We start from the raw sequence: 16,024 nt of genomic DNA, 5'->3' as shown, positions 1-16,024 counted from the left end.
TTGGAAATTCCAAATTGTTTTGCATAGTAAAAGTACACACAGCACTGACACACACATTTACCCCACCAGACCAGGTCTTTTCTCAGTCCCCAGGTCCAGAACCAATTCAAGGAAAGGTACAGTATTATACACAGCCATGGGTGCATGGAACTCCCTTCCATCTTATGTAGCACAAGTGAACAGCAAACCTGGTTTCAAAAAACAAATAAAGTGTATGACCTACTTGTTGTGTGTATGTACCGACAGGTATGTGTAACTGATAGATGGACACACACTACATGTTCACGTTTTTAAATGTATGGAAATTGTAAAATCTTTTGTCTGTAATGTCTTTTTCGTTATGTGTCGGACCCCAGTAAGACGAGCTGTCGCCTTCGGCGTCGGCTAATCGGGATGCTAATAAATCTAAATCAAAAGACACTTCACTGACAGGCAACTTATTCATTTTTTAACCTGCCACCTCTATTTTGTCAGGTGAGAACAACCGGAGAGTTGTTACAAAATGTACCTGGTTGTCCAAGAGGTTAATTAACCATTGAGACACTAGAGAAGAGTTAGAGTGCAGAGAACAACCAAAAATTGAAATATTGTATACAGTAAGTAAGACCATGTCAGCTCGGAACTTATTGGGCTGAAAAAAATATATATGTTTACGTAAAAGGCTGTGGATACACATCCTTTTCACAGACCTCAAGTCCACAGTCACAACCAAAACATTCTCTCCCCCTACTCTACCCTCCCTTAACCAACCAGGCTGATTCTGTTACGCGTTTCCACAGGTGTAATCGTGTGAATCTGGCCTTGTTCAGCACACAGGGAGTAAAACGTCAGTCTGGGAGCGGAAATGTAGTACTGAAAGCTCCACTCTGTGTTGGGAGTTGAGCTATGACAGGTCTGAGCCGAGTATTTCAGGAATCTAACCCTAACTTCCTGCTCAAGGTTGCTCCATTACTCAAGACATATTTCACTGTCACTGTTAACATTACATGACTGGGCAGCCTGGAGAGTACTGGAGACTGTAACACGGGAGCCTAGGGTGTACAAGGTTTTTCTCTGGCAAAGTTATGGTTCGTAAAAATCACCTCGGCCTACTGCTAGTACCGACCTGCAACGGCAGGGGAAGGCAGAGAGAGATGGAGAGAAACAGAGAGTGTGTGAGAGTGAACAGAGAAAAGAGATTCATTCCCCGAATGTGGATCTCTGAGTCTACAGGCTTGCTTCTATTGTACGCGCACAGAGTCACTTTAGAGGCCTCATTGCAGACACAAGCGCACAGAGTCACTTTAGAGGCCTCATTGCAGACACAAGCGCACAGAGAGCCCTTTAGAGGCCTCATTGCAGACACAAGCGCACAGAGAGCCCTTTAGAGGCCTCATTGCAGACACAAGCGCACAGAGAGCCCTTTAGAGGCCTCATTGCAGACACAAGCGCACAGAGAGCCCTTTAGAGGCCTCATTGCAGACACAAGCGCACAGAGAGCCCTTTAGAGGCCTCATTGCAGACACAAGCGCACAGAGAGCCCTTTAGAGGCCTCATTGCAGACACAAGCGCACAGAGAGCCCTTTAGAGGCCTCATTGCAGACACAAGCGCACAGAGAGCCCTTTAGAAAACATGCAGTCTAATTTCTCTTTCATTTTTCCCCCCCATTCACTTAAGCATCTGATTAAAAGGAAAACAATTTCCTTCTGGTGTCGCCAAGATCAATGTGGCTTATCGCTTCTGAGGCGGTAGCTCGAACAAGCAGCCGAATGAAACAGGCAAATAAATAAATAGTTTTACAGTACGTCACATAATTGGCCCCAAAGCTCTCCGTCTGAGTGAATGACTGAGTGTGTGTATGTGTGCACGCCGTTTATGCGTTGTGTGAACAGAATTGAACAGTACAAGCGCCACATCCTATTCTACGGCTGCCGACGCAGTAAACCATCAGTTCTGTTCATTATCCTCATCTCGTCTTGTAGCATATAATACCATAAGCATACCCCTTTTTCTAATACTGCATAAGAGTACCTGTTCATTGGACTGCATGATAAATGGTGGAGCAGTTAGATTCACCTGGCAACATACAGCCCCTGGGCTGAGTAGCTCCTCATCCGGTTTGATCTTGGAGCGTTTGTGGTGCATGGGGTCCCCAGTGCTGCTCACCGCTGACTCGCTAGTGGGTTTGGTCTGTAGGAACAACCACAATAACTTCACATCAACATCCTTTATGATCGAATGACCATAAAATATGAGCATAAATTAACATTTACATGCAATTGTGTGATTACATTCTGTTTGATACTGTTCCAAGGGATCTAGTTTATCCTACTAAAAGGGAGCATAACGCAGCTTGTTGAGGCAATTTAATAAGCCAAAGTTTTTATACAGGGGTCGTCTATCCGGCTTCACCTTTGAATGACCTGACTCTGGCCTGACTGGCCCTGAGAGCCAAAGGGGAGTTCCCTGTTACAAGGCAGGCGAGACAGAAATACATTTTAAAAAAGGAAAAAGGAAAGCTGAACTGGCCTGGAAAGATTCCTTGGCTCGTGTCTGTGTAATTAGACTTCTTAGTTAGAATGTTTACTCCGGGAATATGGAATGTCATTTCCATTGAACAGTGAGACATCTTGACACTAGAGTCACTGAGATCCTGCTAATAGATACAGTGTAATTGCATTTGGAGAAATAGAACCAATTAAATTGGTAGTATATGAAATGCAAGGTAGTGTATGATTCTGGTTGTTTCCCCAGGGTTGGACAGAATGGTGGAATGGTTTCAGAAGATTATTTATATAGTTCTCTAACACAACTAGGAACCTCAGAGGGTGAAGAACGTACCAGATGCCATTTTGAAAAAATAAAAATAAAATTGGAAGGTATAAATAAAGAGGAATAATTTAATATTTGCTTGAAATGCAAGCCCCCACGTACATTAGGAATGGAGAGAGGTAAAGGGAAACACCGTGGGATCCATCCATCCATGTCAATATTCCAGTTTTAATCCTTGTATTCCTCCTGTGTGATTAATGGTGTCAGTGATGGGATCCTATGCTAACAAGGCCCTTGTTGTATCTCATGTGAAACAGAACGTTCCGGAACAACGTTCCCAGTCCAAAACAACACATCCAGGGGACCCCCACTCCCATGAGGCCAGAGCGCGGAGTGGCCTGCTTCTACTTCTTCCTGTCTGTGCCTTGTACCTGTTTAGGCTACCCGGAACGCTGCTAGCGCATGGCTAGCACATGGCAGCGCTATCTATCTATTACCTGTGATGATGAATCGCAGAGGCTTCTGCCGCAGTGGAGGGAGAAGTCTCTCACCTGAGAGGAGTCATTGGAGATGACGGAGCGTTCGCTGGGGGTCAGGCCAGGGGGAGGGATGCCCGGGACTGGACGCTGGGTGGCGAAGGCCGGGGAGGGGTGGATGAGGGGCGGACTGTGGCCGAATGCAGAACCCACAATCCCTGGTTGCCGACCAAGCAGCTGCTGGTGCATCTGAAGTGCCACTGGGGTGGGAGGGTAAGCGAAACTCAAAGCCGGACTGGAGGGAAACAATATCATGATTAGTATTTAGTTGACGAGAAACATACAACAACATACAACAAGACTTTGTGCAGGTGCTGGATTTTTTTTTTTAAACAACCTTTCCCATTATCAATATTTACTCTACCTCTATGAAAATACATTCGGATGTATTTGAAATGGCACCGAGGAAAAACGAGGGGGAAACAAAAGGGAGAGAGTGAATAAATAGATTTTTTTGGCTAGCTCCTCATCCCTGAGGACAATCTGACAGGAGTTGTTGTAACACTGGAACCACAGGGCCCAAGACAGATCCCTGGCAATGAATGTTCAGCTTGTTAGCACCGTGAATTACTGTTGTGGTCCCTTGCCAGGCCGTCATCGTAAATAAGAATTTGTTCTTAATTGACCTGCCTGGTAAAATCAAGGTAAACAAATCCTGTAAAAAAAATATTTTTTAAATCCCCAAATTCTAAGGTTTTCTGGAAATCCCTATTTGCGGATTCCCGGAATCAGAAGGATAAAAATGTAGGGAACCTTAGAAATGTGCAACCTTAGTTAAACTACATCATCTCTCCACTGTGTACAAACTCAACAGTATAATCAGGCCTAGTCTATAACTACAGTCCCTTCACATTGCACAGTCTGCATGCTAGCTTTCCCCTACTCTAAAAGACCTAGATCATGGGTACCCTTCCTTCCCCATAGGTCTACATTAAAGTTAGGGTGTTTACATACACCATAGATTAAAACAGAATCCAAACCGCCAACCGTACTGTAAAAGCTCTCTCTATAAACAGAGGTAGCGCCAGGTAAACACAAGTCTCTATGGTTCAATAGCAGTCACGCGTGATGGGCCTCCATTCATTCTGCCTGCCTGACGCCTGTTCTCAGCCTCTCAGCCCGGACCCATATGTCTGCTGAGCTTATTACAGGCACCGAGTGGAAATCAATGGGCCGAGACGCATTTGGGGGCCCATCCGCTTGTCATATCACTCATCAGTCTGGGGGCCCTATCATTGGCCCTGTCACATGGGCCACAGTGGCTTGTGATTGATCAGGTTCTCCTTTCAGATCGCTGATCAATGGCTCCGGGTATGGATCTCCCTCTCTCTTTTTCTCTCTCTGTCATTTTGGTGATAGTGTGTATCAGGGGGGTGGTGTTTGGGAGGGTGTGTGGATGACTGACACATGCCTCCAGGGAGACTGGGTAAATAGGTGAACAAGGCCCACCAGGAGATGGGGCGGCAGAGGAGACACACGCACACAGTAGCCTGGTGACAAATCTGTCCGTGCTGTATAGCCAACTTTATTGACTCTAAGCCAGCCCTCCTCCCATGTTGTTTGCCTTTCCTTGGGAAACCTCACTGGTCCACCACATCCTACACTATAACAACATCCCACACAAACATAGGCTCTGCCCCAGGCCCTCCATCCCCGTACCCACAGTCCTCCAGAGTGACCGAAAGATATGTTTGTGTATGATGTTGGCCCTTTTTTTTCATCCTGTACCCGACTTTCCCAAAATCCCCAGGTTTTTCAGAAATCGCTAAAATAAGCAGGAAATCCGGGAATCCTCCAACCAGAATTTCTGGAAAAACTGGGAATTTGGGGGAAAGTTACAGAAATTTTGCAGCCCTTATCCCGTACCTGATGGCCCCGGCAGAGAGGTGTCCGTAAGAGCCATTGGTGGAGGAGCTGGAGCGGGAGTTGTTGAGGATGGTGACCAGGGAGTTTGGCGAGCTGCGGATCATGGTCTGCAGGTCGAAGCTGTGCTCCGACAGGGGAGAGATGGGCAGGGCCCGCTTCCGACTGGGCCTCGCTGTCAGCCTGGGGCTGGGGAACCTAGAGCCTGCAGGAGAGGACAGCAGTAGAGTAGAGACATTAGACCCAAAGAAGCTGTAGTCCACAGAACCTCTTTGGCTAGAAACTTACTAGGTGATAGAGAGAGATTAATTCATCTGTTGTGTTTTATCATATACAGGTTTTGTATGTTTATTTGTTGGCTTGTCTTATTGGTTTGTCTTGTCTTTTTGAGTGCTTTTATAGCATTGTAGCCTACTTTGGCTTTAACCACAGACAAACATAGAGGGGCCATAGACTGCGCTTCACTGACTGAGACATACCTAATTCAATCCAATCAACAAACAAAAGGTTATCTCACAAAAGGCTATTTTGAATGAAAGTGTGCAACTGACAATGGATGAACTTCATATGAGACAACACAGGGATGCCTTTTATGTCAAAGCTCTTTACTGACTGGGTTATGTCAATCAAGTACTCAAATGCAGTCAATGTTGAATGGAATTACTATGAGTGGCTTTGAAAAGGTACCAAGCAGCCAACAGCACTGCCTTTCTCCATTGCTTTCTCTCTCTCTCTCTCCACACACAATGAGCCGCATGTACAGATTAAGAAATTACTTTTGTTGTATTTTCACTCGGAGATGTCACAAACAAGACAGGGAAAACCAGAGGGAGAAGTAAAAGAAGCGGAGGGAGGAGAAACCAGAGGGAGAAGTAAAAGAAGCGAAGGGAGGAGAAACCAGAGGGAGAAGACACTGCGGGGATGTTGTGCTTTGTGCGTGAACTGACACAATGACTTTGTGACTCAGACTCGGTAGGGAAAAACATTTCAGCTGTTTTCCCTTTTCTATTTTGTCGTGGGCAAACAAAACCAGCTTACCCTGTACTCACTCCCTTCCTCCCTCTCTCGCTCCTTCCATCCTTCCCTCCCTCAAATTCAAACGCTCGCTCTCGCCTGACACATCCAGCGATTACAGAGGCATCCATTCACATGGAAATCAGTTGTACATATGCGTGTGTGTGTGTCTGCGCGTCTGTGACTGACTGTGTGTGTGTGTGTGTGTGTGGTGAAGTTTCTGGCATACGTAGGCCTGCATTTAGAGCATGGAGCCCCAGGAAGAGAGGAGAGAGGAACCTCTCTACATTGTCTCTGCTCTGGCCTCTATAAAAACCTCCCTCTGTCTCTTTGACGTCTCAGAGATGGAGGTTGGAGGCACACACTCACATATACAAACACACAATCTCCCCCCCCCCGCACATACATACACACAATCTCTGACAACAATACATCTCAGAAAATGTGTTCGTCACTTGAGGAATTTGTTCCTCGGAAATCCAGCTGTATTCACGCAAACACTGACTCTCGTGAACCTCCGATTGCCACACTCCTCAGTCAAACTCCTACCCCCTGGTCGACTTGTAGCACGCTCTCACAAACCATATCCCCCATGCATCTCTCTGTAACAAACCTCCTAAAAACTACGCCCCTCGTCCACGGGTGAGGGACTGCCTCCACCTGTGGTGAGTTAGGATGGGGAGGGGGGGAATGAACCGCGGAGGGGGTAGAGGGGGGCTGTCCCATCACAGCATGGGCCTCCTGGGAGTTGTGTTTATTAATGCTGCAGCCACATGATAAATGGCCCAACCAGGAGGAGAGGAGAGGGAGAGGTAGAAGAGAGGGAGAGGGGAGCGTCGTGGCCCGTAGCGGGGTAGCCGGAGTGTCCCTCTAATTTCCCCGTGATTTATGGATGGGTCGGCTGGTTAGGCACAGCGTCATTAATTCACACGGACGGGATAGGGAGGGGCCAGACAGGCTAGACTGACTGACGGCAGTAAAAATAAACCATGAGCTTGGAGCCCAAAACCCCCAAAATAGGGCCACCTAAGAGGCCTCTGGCCCTCTCACAACACCTCTCCTTTCCCCATCTCCTCTCCTCCTCCTCTAAACAATACGCTGGACATAACCTACATGATAAATCATGTGCATAAATTAGCAGCAATATGAAAACTAACACAGCTATCCTGTCCAACCACTACCTCAACTGAATTTAATTAAATAAAGCACTGTCGTTCTTAGGGTTCATGGGGCGGTTGGAAGGACAGGATGGGACCTTTTTATCAGTAAGCTTACAATTACCTCAGGTAAAAAACACAACAAACTATTGCAATAGAAAAATTGCCAATTTTGTAATTATACAGCTTAAATACAGATGTTAGCATAGCACTAACTATTAAAGCTAGCTAATAGCACTAGCTAATTAGAGCGTAAAAACATGTAACAATGGTCCATTGAAGCCCCAAACAGCCAGGACAGCACCATTGTTTCATTAAGCAGGCTCTCTCCTAAGCTAATTACATTGATGTGAAGTAGACTGACTGAAACTATGATAGATTCGACGCAACTAGGCCCCATTATTAGCCAAAACCTCTTGATATGATAACGCCACACTCTATATGCCTTTTTTTCCTCCTCTAAAATCTATATATCACAAAGGAAGAGCTTTAAAGTGTTAATTTTCCTGGCGTGTGTGTGGAACACACATTGTTGAAACACAACGAGTTATTACTGGCAATGATCACAGGCGATTGTGAAGTAGTGAAGAGCTAGCATAGCCACGGCATCATCTCCCATTTGAAACTGTGGTCCTAATTGTTTTGTTTCACTCTTATTAATCTTAAACGTTGACACAGAAGAAAGGATTTCTCCCTGTGATGATGAATGGTGAGACATTCCAATTCTCAGTTAATAGCAATTAATTTTCTGATAGCCGTGCAAGTTTGGCTAGTTTTAATTAGTTTGTTCGGAGGAATAGGGGGGTGAATTCACCCCGGATTTCCATGAAAGCGACGGCTGGCTGACTAAATACCTTCTCATCAAAGGGAGAGGGGTGAGGCTGTCCGACCTTCCCTAAGATTCAGTGTGCCTTTCATTTCCTATTTACACTTTAAAATAACTCATTAGCATAAGTCCTCTGCACAGGCAGGCCTGAGCCCGGCACATTAAGACAATGGCTCATTTAAATCATGTCAATTTAAAATCGCTTACTACTCCTTCCTCGTTTGGTAGGATTGTTGTTTTGCTCCATTTAAAACAGATTGATGTAGATAAGTGTATTATTCTCCCTGCACAATCTGCAATATTCAGACACACACAGACAGACACACAGAGGTTAGTATGTTGAGCTCAGGGCAGACTTACTCTCCACGGCCTGCAGATATTCCATGTGCAGGGCACTGCTGGTGGCTCCGGCCGTGGAGGCCACGGAGGGGAGGAGGTCCGTGTAGGGGCTACGGTGGCCCGCCAGGAGAGCCATCTGGTGGTAGTACTCTGCAGTGGTCAGGCCTGTGTGAGGGACTAAGGAAGGGGGGAGGAGGTGAAGGGAAGGCAGATAGGGACAGGAAGATAAAGAGGGAGAGAGAGGGGGGGGGGGGACATGCTTGTTAGGTGAGATAATGACACCATAAGAGAGGCCTACAACACCTACCACAAAACACCTGCAAACACAAGATAACTTACAGTAGATGAACACTCAGCACATCTGTAATGTAATGTAACGTAATGAGCACATTAGCAACACCATCATCTATAGAGTGGAACAGAACTGATGTATGAGGAGCATGATCTGCATTCCAAAGTACACTATATAGGGAATGGGGTGTCATTTGGGACGCAGACATGCTTTGAGGTAGTGTACTAGGTCCCAGATGGGATTTCAAGCTGCTTACTCAGAGTTTACAGTACTGTACGTCTTGGTTTTAAACAGAATTGTTCATTCATGCAGGTATGCATATCATATCTCATCCGATGTTGTTTTGCCAATGGGTAAGTCTAGGGGTGTGTGTGTGTGTGTGTGTGTGTGTGTGTGTGTGTGTGTGTGTGTGTGTGTGTGTGTATGTGTGTGTGGGCTGTGGATGCAGTGTGTCAACCTGCTCTTTCACTCTGTTAAAACTCCATGAGAAACAAAAGGCCCAGATCTGCACGCATAAAGAAACAGGCTGCAGGCATAAAGAAACAGCAACACGTTCCGCTCTTTCTGCAGGCATAAAGAAACAGCAACACGTTCCGAATCTGCCCAGATCTGCAGGCATAAAGAAACAGCAACACGTTCCGAATCTGCCCAGATCTGCACGCATAAAGAAACAGCAACACGTTCCGAATCTGCCCAGATCTGCACGCATAAAGAAACAGCAACACGTTCCGAATCTGCCCAGATCTGCACGCATAAAGAAACAGCAACACGTTCCGAATCTGCCCAGATCTGCACGCATAAAGAAACAGCAACACGTTCCGAATCTGCCCAGATCTGCACGCATAAAGAAACAGCAACACGTTCCGAATCTGCCCAGATCTGCACGCATAAAGAAACAGCAACACGTTCTGCCCAGATCTGCCCAGCAACACGTTCTGAATCTGCCCAGCAACACGTCTCTGCCCAGATCTGCACGCATAAAGAAACAGCAACACGTTCGAATCTGCCCAGATCTGCACGCATAAAGAAACAGCAACACGTTCCGAATCTGCCCAGATCTGCACGCATAAAGAAACAGCAACACGTTCGAATCTGCCCAGATCTGCACGCATAAAGAAACAGCAACACGTTCCGAATCTGCCCAGATCTGCACGCATAAAGAAACAGCAACACGTTCAGAATCTGCCCAGATCTGCACGCATAAAGAAACAGCAACACGTTCCGAATCTGCCCAGATCTGCACGCATAAAGAAACAGCAACACGTTCCGAATCTGCCCAGATCTGCACGCATAAAGAAACAGCAACACGTTCCGAATCTGCCCAGATCTGCACGCATAAAGAAACAGCAACACGTTCCGAATCTGCCCAGATCTGCACGCATAAAGAAACAGCAACACGTTCCAAATCTGCCCAGATCTGCACGCATAAAGAAACAGCAACACGTTCCGAATCTGCCCAGATCTGCACGCATAAAGAAACAGCAACACGTTCCGAATCTGCCCAGATCTGCACGCATAAAGAAACAGCAACACGTTCAAAATCTGCCCAGATCTGCACGCATAAAGAAACAGCAACACGTTCCGAATCTGCCCAGATCTGCACGCATAAAGAAACAGCAACACGTTCCGAATCTGCCCAGATCTGCACACATAAAGAAACAGCAACACGTTCCGAATCTGCCCAGATCTGCACGCATAAAGAAACAGCAACACGTTCCGAATCTGCCCAGATCTGGAGGCATAAAGAAACAGCAACACGTTCGAATCTGCCCAGATCTGCACGCATAAAGAAACAGCAACACGTTCTGAATCTGCCCAGATCTGCACGCATAAAGAAACAGCAACACGTCTTGCCCAGATCTGCATGCATAAAGAAACAGCAAACGTTCCTCTGCCCAGATCTGCATGCATAAAAAACAGCAACACTCTCCGAATCTGCCCAGATCTGCAGGCATAAAGAAACAGCAACACGTTCCGAATCTGCCCAGATCTGCACGCAAAAGAAACAGCAACACGTTCCGAATCTGCCCAGATCTGCACGCATAAAGAAACAGCAACACGTTCCGAATCTGCCCAGATCTGCACGCATAAAGAAACAGCAACATGTTCGAATCTGCCCAGATCTGCCGCATAAAGACACAGTAACACGTTCCGAATCTGCCCAGATCTGCACGCATAAAGAAACAGCAACACGTTAATCTGCCCAGATCTGCAGGCATAAAGAAACAGCAACACGTTCCTGCCCAGATCTGCACGCATAAAGAAACAGCAACACATTCCTGCCCAGATCTGCCCAGATCTGCACGCATAAAGAAACAGCAACACGTTCGAATCTGCCCAGATCTGCAGATCTGCAGGCATAAAGAAACAGCAACACGTTCAGAATCTGCCCAGATCTGCAGGCATAAAGAAACAGCAACACGTTTATGAATCTGCCCAGATCTGGAGGCATAAAGAAACAGCAACACGTTCCAAATCTGCCCAGATCTGCACGCATAAAGAAACAGCAACACGTTCAACGAATCTGCCCAGATCTGCACGCATAAAGAAACAGCAACACGTTCCGAATCTGCCCAGATCTGCACGCATAAAGAAACAGCAACACGTTCCGAATCTGCCCAGATCTGCACGCATAAAGAAACAGCAACACGTTCCGAATGCCCAGATCTGCAGGCATAAAGAAACAGCAACACGTTCCGAATCTGCCCAGATCTGCAGTTAAAGAAACAGCAACACTTTCCGAATCTGCCCAGATCTGCACGCATAAAGACACAGCAACACGTTCCGAATCTGCCAAGATCTGCACGCATAAAGACAAAGCAACAATTCCGAATCTGCCCAGATCTGCACGCATAAAGAAACAGCAACTCTTCACTGCCCAGATCTGCACGCAAAAGAAACAGCAACACGTTCGAATCTGCCCAGATCTGGAGGCATAAAGAAACAGCAACACGTTCCGAATCTGCCCAGATCTGCACGCATAAAGAAACAGCAACACGTTCCGAATCTGCCCCCTCTCCATCTCCATCACTCTCTCTCTCTCCTCCACTCTCTCTCTCTCTCGCTCTTTCTCCCCCTCTGAATCTGCCTCTCTTTCCAACCTCTTCCCTTAGTTATAGAGAGCTATAAGTCCTTGAACCGTATCCTAAAAATAAACATCTGGAATCGTTCTTCCATATGCAAATATCCCAACCAAGAAAAGGCTAGAAAGAGGGGGAGAGAAGAGAGAGAACAAAAGACTGACACTGTGGTTTTGGATGCAAATATGAAATCAGTTTAGCCCACAAAGTGTTACGGCTAATTCCTCTATTTTTCTTCCCATTTTAAAGAAAGAAGAGAAGAAATAAAGAAAGAAATTAAACTCGGGATGAAAAGATCTCCTCTCAAGGCCGGCCTGTATGCCTGGCAATATGCATCTCTGATTGGTTCACTGGATGGAAGAAGAAATTCCCAAATGAATTCGGTTTGGGTATTATGTCTTAAGTGGAGGGGGGAGTTTCTTAATTGTCTTCGTTGTTCCGCTTTAGCTTTGCTTCTGCATTCAACTGTAATGTGCCTCATTCTCTATTCGTACGCAGAAAGGGCTTTGCAGAATTTCCTGGCATGGGTAGTGCCATCCTGGGGGGAAGTGAGGGTGGGGAGGATGGGGGACTTGTGTGGCATTTGACGTGGAGGAGAAGCAGCTCAGTGTGCCTCGGGAGTTGGTGGTAGGTGGTGTCACAGGGCCCTCCTTCAGAGCAACAATGGGATGAGAGGGGTAAGTACAGTCTCTATCACCACCAGTGTGAGAAGACGAGGAGTGAGAGGGTTAGAGAGAGTGATGGTGGGAGGTAGATGGGGGGAAAAAAAGAGCAAGAGATAGGTGGTACTAAATCCCACCCACTTCAAATCTTCCACCAATTCAGCTAATTAATTCATAATTATTCAAATGTACTTCCAGTAAAAAAAAGAAATCTGTGCAGACTGAAATAGGAGAAAACCTACATGCGCGACAATACACTAACAACATAAAAGGCTGATAGGTTCATTAACTGTTTGATTGATTAAAATAGTTGCCTCATTTCCCTTTTAAATTTTTTTTTTTATACAGTTGATGTAGCACAAAGAGCATTTCGATGTGACGCAACGCTAGTAGAGAGTTCCCTTTGCAATAGAGAAACTAGGAATAAAAAACCCCTTCCAAAGTGCCCGCCTCGCGTTAAAGCCCAGAGTGCCACGCATTTTGAGAGGAGGAGCAATTGAGAGTGGTAAATCAGGATGAGAAGAGGCTCTCAGCATGTTGAGAGGAGGAGCGATTGAGAGTGGTAGATCAGGATGAGAAGAGGCTCTCAGCATGTTGAGAGGAGGAGCGATTGAGAGTGGTAGATCAGGATGAGAAGAGGCTCTCAGCATGTTGAGAGGAGGAGCGATTGAGAGTGGTAAATCAGGATGAGAAGAGGCTCTCAGCATGTTGAGAGGAGGAGCGATTGAGAGTGGTAGATCAGGATGAGAAGAGGCTCTCAGCATGTTGAGAGGAGGAGCGATTGAGAGTGGTAGATCAGGATGAGAAGAGGCTCTCAGCATGTTGAGAGGAGGAGCGATTGAGAGTGGTAGATCAGGATGAGAAGAGGCTCTCAGCATGTTGAGAGGAGGAGCGATTGAGAGTGGTAGATCAGGATGAGAAGAGGCTCTCAGCATGTTGAGAGGAGGAGCGATTGAGAGTGGTAGATCAGGATGAGAAGAGGCTCTCAGCATGTTGAGAGGAGGAGCGATTGAGAGTGGTAGATCAGGATGAGAAGAGGCTCTCAGCTCCTGCATAGAGGAAGTGCCCCCATTCTATCCAACTCTTCACAAAGGCACTTGAGGACAAGGTAGGAGACCAGTAAAAGCCCTAATAGGACCTGTAGTTCAGAGGTGAACTGAGGGACTTAGTTGGAGACCCTGACATGTCCCAAATGGCAGCCTATTCCACGTGCGGTGCACTACGTTTGGCCAGAGCCTTATTGGTCAAAAGTAGTGCACTTCACAGTGAATAGGGTGCCATTTGTGGCACATGACATAGCTGACTGCACCCGTGACAGTAACCAAGCCACGTGAGCTGAACACCACAAAATGGTTTTGTGTTGTGTAGTGACAATGTCATAACAACGTGGTCGTATCATTCCATTCAACTACCTCAAATACAATCACCTCAACTTTTCCTTGAGCTGAAAGGAACACAGCCAGCCACAGCTGTGATTACCAATGGCCCCTGAGAGAGGTAGGGGAGGCTGGCCTTGTTCAGTAAGTGAGCTCCAGGCTTCAATTAAAGGTCCAGGCCAGGAGGAGGGAGCGGAGCAGCACTGCTGAGGCTGTTTAAAAGCACATGCACTACAGACTGTAATTGATTTCCCAGTCTGTATCTATGACCGGAACCAAAACGGTCCTTGCAGGGCACCATGCCAGCATTCCAAATGGCACCCTATTCCCTATGCAGGGCACTACTTTTGACCGGAGCCCTAGTGCCATTTCGGACGTAGCTCATTTGCACCCCTGTTAACCCTACCCTCCCTGGTCCTTGAACCCGAGCCTCCCTGTTCCTTTTCTCTGGACTGTACATGACGCATCCTCCAGAGAAGAACCTCCGTCAAATCTCCCCTTATACACACACAGTCGCACGCTGCACGTGCTGCGCACACACACAAACACCAAAAGAAAGTTACATGTGCACGTGCCAGACAGACACGTGCAAAAAGTAAATGAATGCGGTCACCTCTGTCATGACCTTTGTTCGACATGAAGCACCTCGTAACAGGGATCAAACTGTACACTCTTAATAGCTGAACCTATTGATCGCCAACACAGTAGACCATTTTCCTGCAAAGCTAAGGGCCCTTAGGGACTCTGGGGGGCAGGTCTCTGTGGTACTGTACAACATTGCATTGTTTTAAGTACAGCTAGCTAGCGCTGGGATTTATAGTCTAGTGAAAGATAGATTACAGAAAAGTATGTAGCATGTTGATCTGAATCAACGGATACGGTGGGACTCCGATATGCCTTAACATAATGCATGACTGTATGGGGGCTCATGAGAGGAAGAATTTCAGCCTCCCAAATGGCACCCTATTCCTAAATAAAGTGTACTACTTTGACCAGTGCCCTAGGGGAACTGTCGGGAACAGGGTGGCGTTCGGGAAGCAGCTAGCGTGTTGTGAGTGTGGGGACTTACCGTCCGCAGGGCTGAGGCCCCTGGCTGCAGAGATCATAGAGAGGGAGGGGCTGGAGTGGAGCGAGCGGATGTAGTCCATGTAGGGGTTGATGTACGGGTGCGGAGGGTTAAACGGTGACTCGGCCCCCACGGAAGGGTTCCGGTGGGGGGAGATCCGGATGAGGGAGATGTCGGAGAACGCCGGGCTGCCGGCCAGCGAAGGAGGCCTACACAGACAAATGGGGAGAAAAAAACGTGTAGAGGAAATAAGTACATTTACTCTTCTTTGACAGTGTGAGATATTACAGTCAATCTAAGACCTTAGATTGATATTCAGACCTCTGTTCTGTAAAAGCTCATCGGAAGTTGTACATAGATGCCAGATTCCAGATCAGTGCCTCCAGAAAGTATTCCACATTTAGTTACAGACAGAATTCAACATGTATTAAATATATCTACACACAACACCCCATAATGAAAACGTGTCTTTATACATTTTTGCAAATGTATTGAAAATTAAATACAGAAATATCACTTTTACATAAGTATTCACACCCTTAAGTCAATGCATGTTAGAATCACCTTTGGTAGTAATTACAGCTGTGGAGGGTTTCTGGGTAAGTCTCTAAGAGCTTTGCACACATGTATTGTAGAATATTATTATTTTCAAAATTCTTCAATCACTGTCAAATTGGTTATTGATCAAGTTTTACGGTAGATTTTTCAAGCAGATTTAAGTCAAAACTGTAATTCGGTCACTCAGGAACATTCACGGTCTTCTTGGTAAGCAACTCCAGTGTAGCTTTGGCTTTCTGTTTTAGGTTTTGTCCTGCTGAAAGGTAAATTAATCTCCCAGTGTCTGGTGGAAAGCAGACTGAACCAGGTTTTCCTCTTTTGCCTGTGCTTAGCTCCATTATGTTTCTTTTTATTCTGAAAAACTCCCTAGTCCTTAATGACTACAAGCATACCCATAACATGACGCAACCACCACTATGTTTGAAAATATGGAGAGTGGTACTCAGTAATGTGTTGGACTTGGCCCAAACATAACACTTTGTATTCAGGACAGAAAGTGAATC

At 46.3% G+C, this 16,024-nt stretch overlaps 1 protein-coding gene across 3 annotated transcripts in view; it reads right to left on the bottom strand.

Moving 5' to 3' along the window:
- Window positions 1-16,024, bottom strand: part of LOC112227917 (transcriptional activator GLI3-like) — a 144,122-nt gene that overhangs the window by 21,805 nt on the left and 106,293 nt on the right. The window contains exons 5-9 of one of the 3 annotated variants that reach the window (XM_024392919.2): window positions 14,967-15,181; window positions 8,509-8,664; window positions 5,155-5,356; window positions 3,304-3,523; window positions 2,057-2,170 (exon numbers count right to left, since the gene is read on the bottom strand). In XM_024392919.2, the coding sequence (XP_024248687.1) occupies window positions 2,057-2,170; window positions 3,304-3,523; window positions 5,155-5,356; window positions 8,509-8,664; window positions 14,967-15,181 (907 nt within the window). The remainder of the gene's footprint in view (window positions 1-2,056; window positions 2,171-3,303; window positions 3,524-5,154; window positions 5,357-8,508; window positions 8,665-14,966; window positions 15,182-16,024) is intronic. The other 2 variants (XM_024392921.2, XM_024392920.2) reach the window with 2 other exon arrangements.

Source organism: Oncorhynchus tshawytscha, linkage group LG29 (assembly GCF_018296145.1).
Source record: "Oncorhynchus tshawytscha isolate Ot180627B linkage group LG29, Otsh_v2.0, whole genome shotgun sequence".
In the NCBI taxonomy this organism is placed as follows: Eukaryota; Metazoa; Chordata; class Actinopteri; order Salmoniformes; family Salmonidae; genus Oncorhynchus; species Oncorhynchus tshawytscha.
The sequence above is the reverse complement of the archived record's forward strand: the minus strand, read 5'-3'. Positions and strand labels throughout refer to the sequence as shown.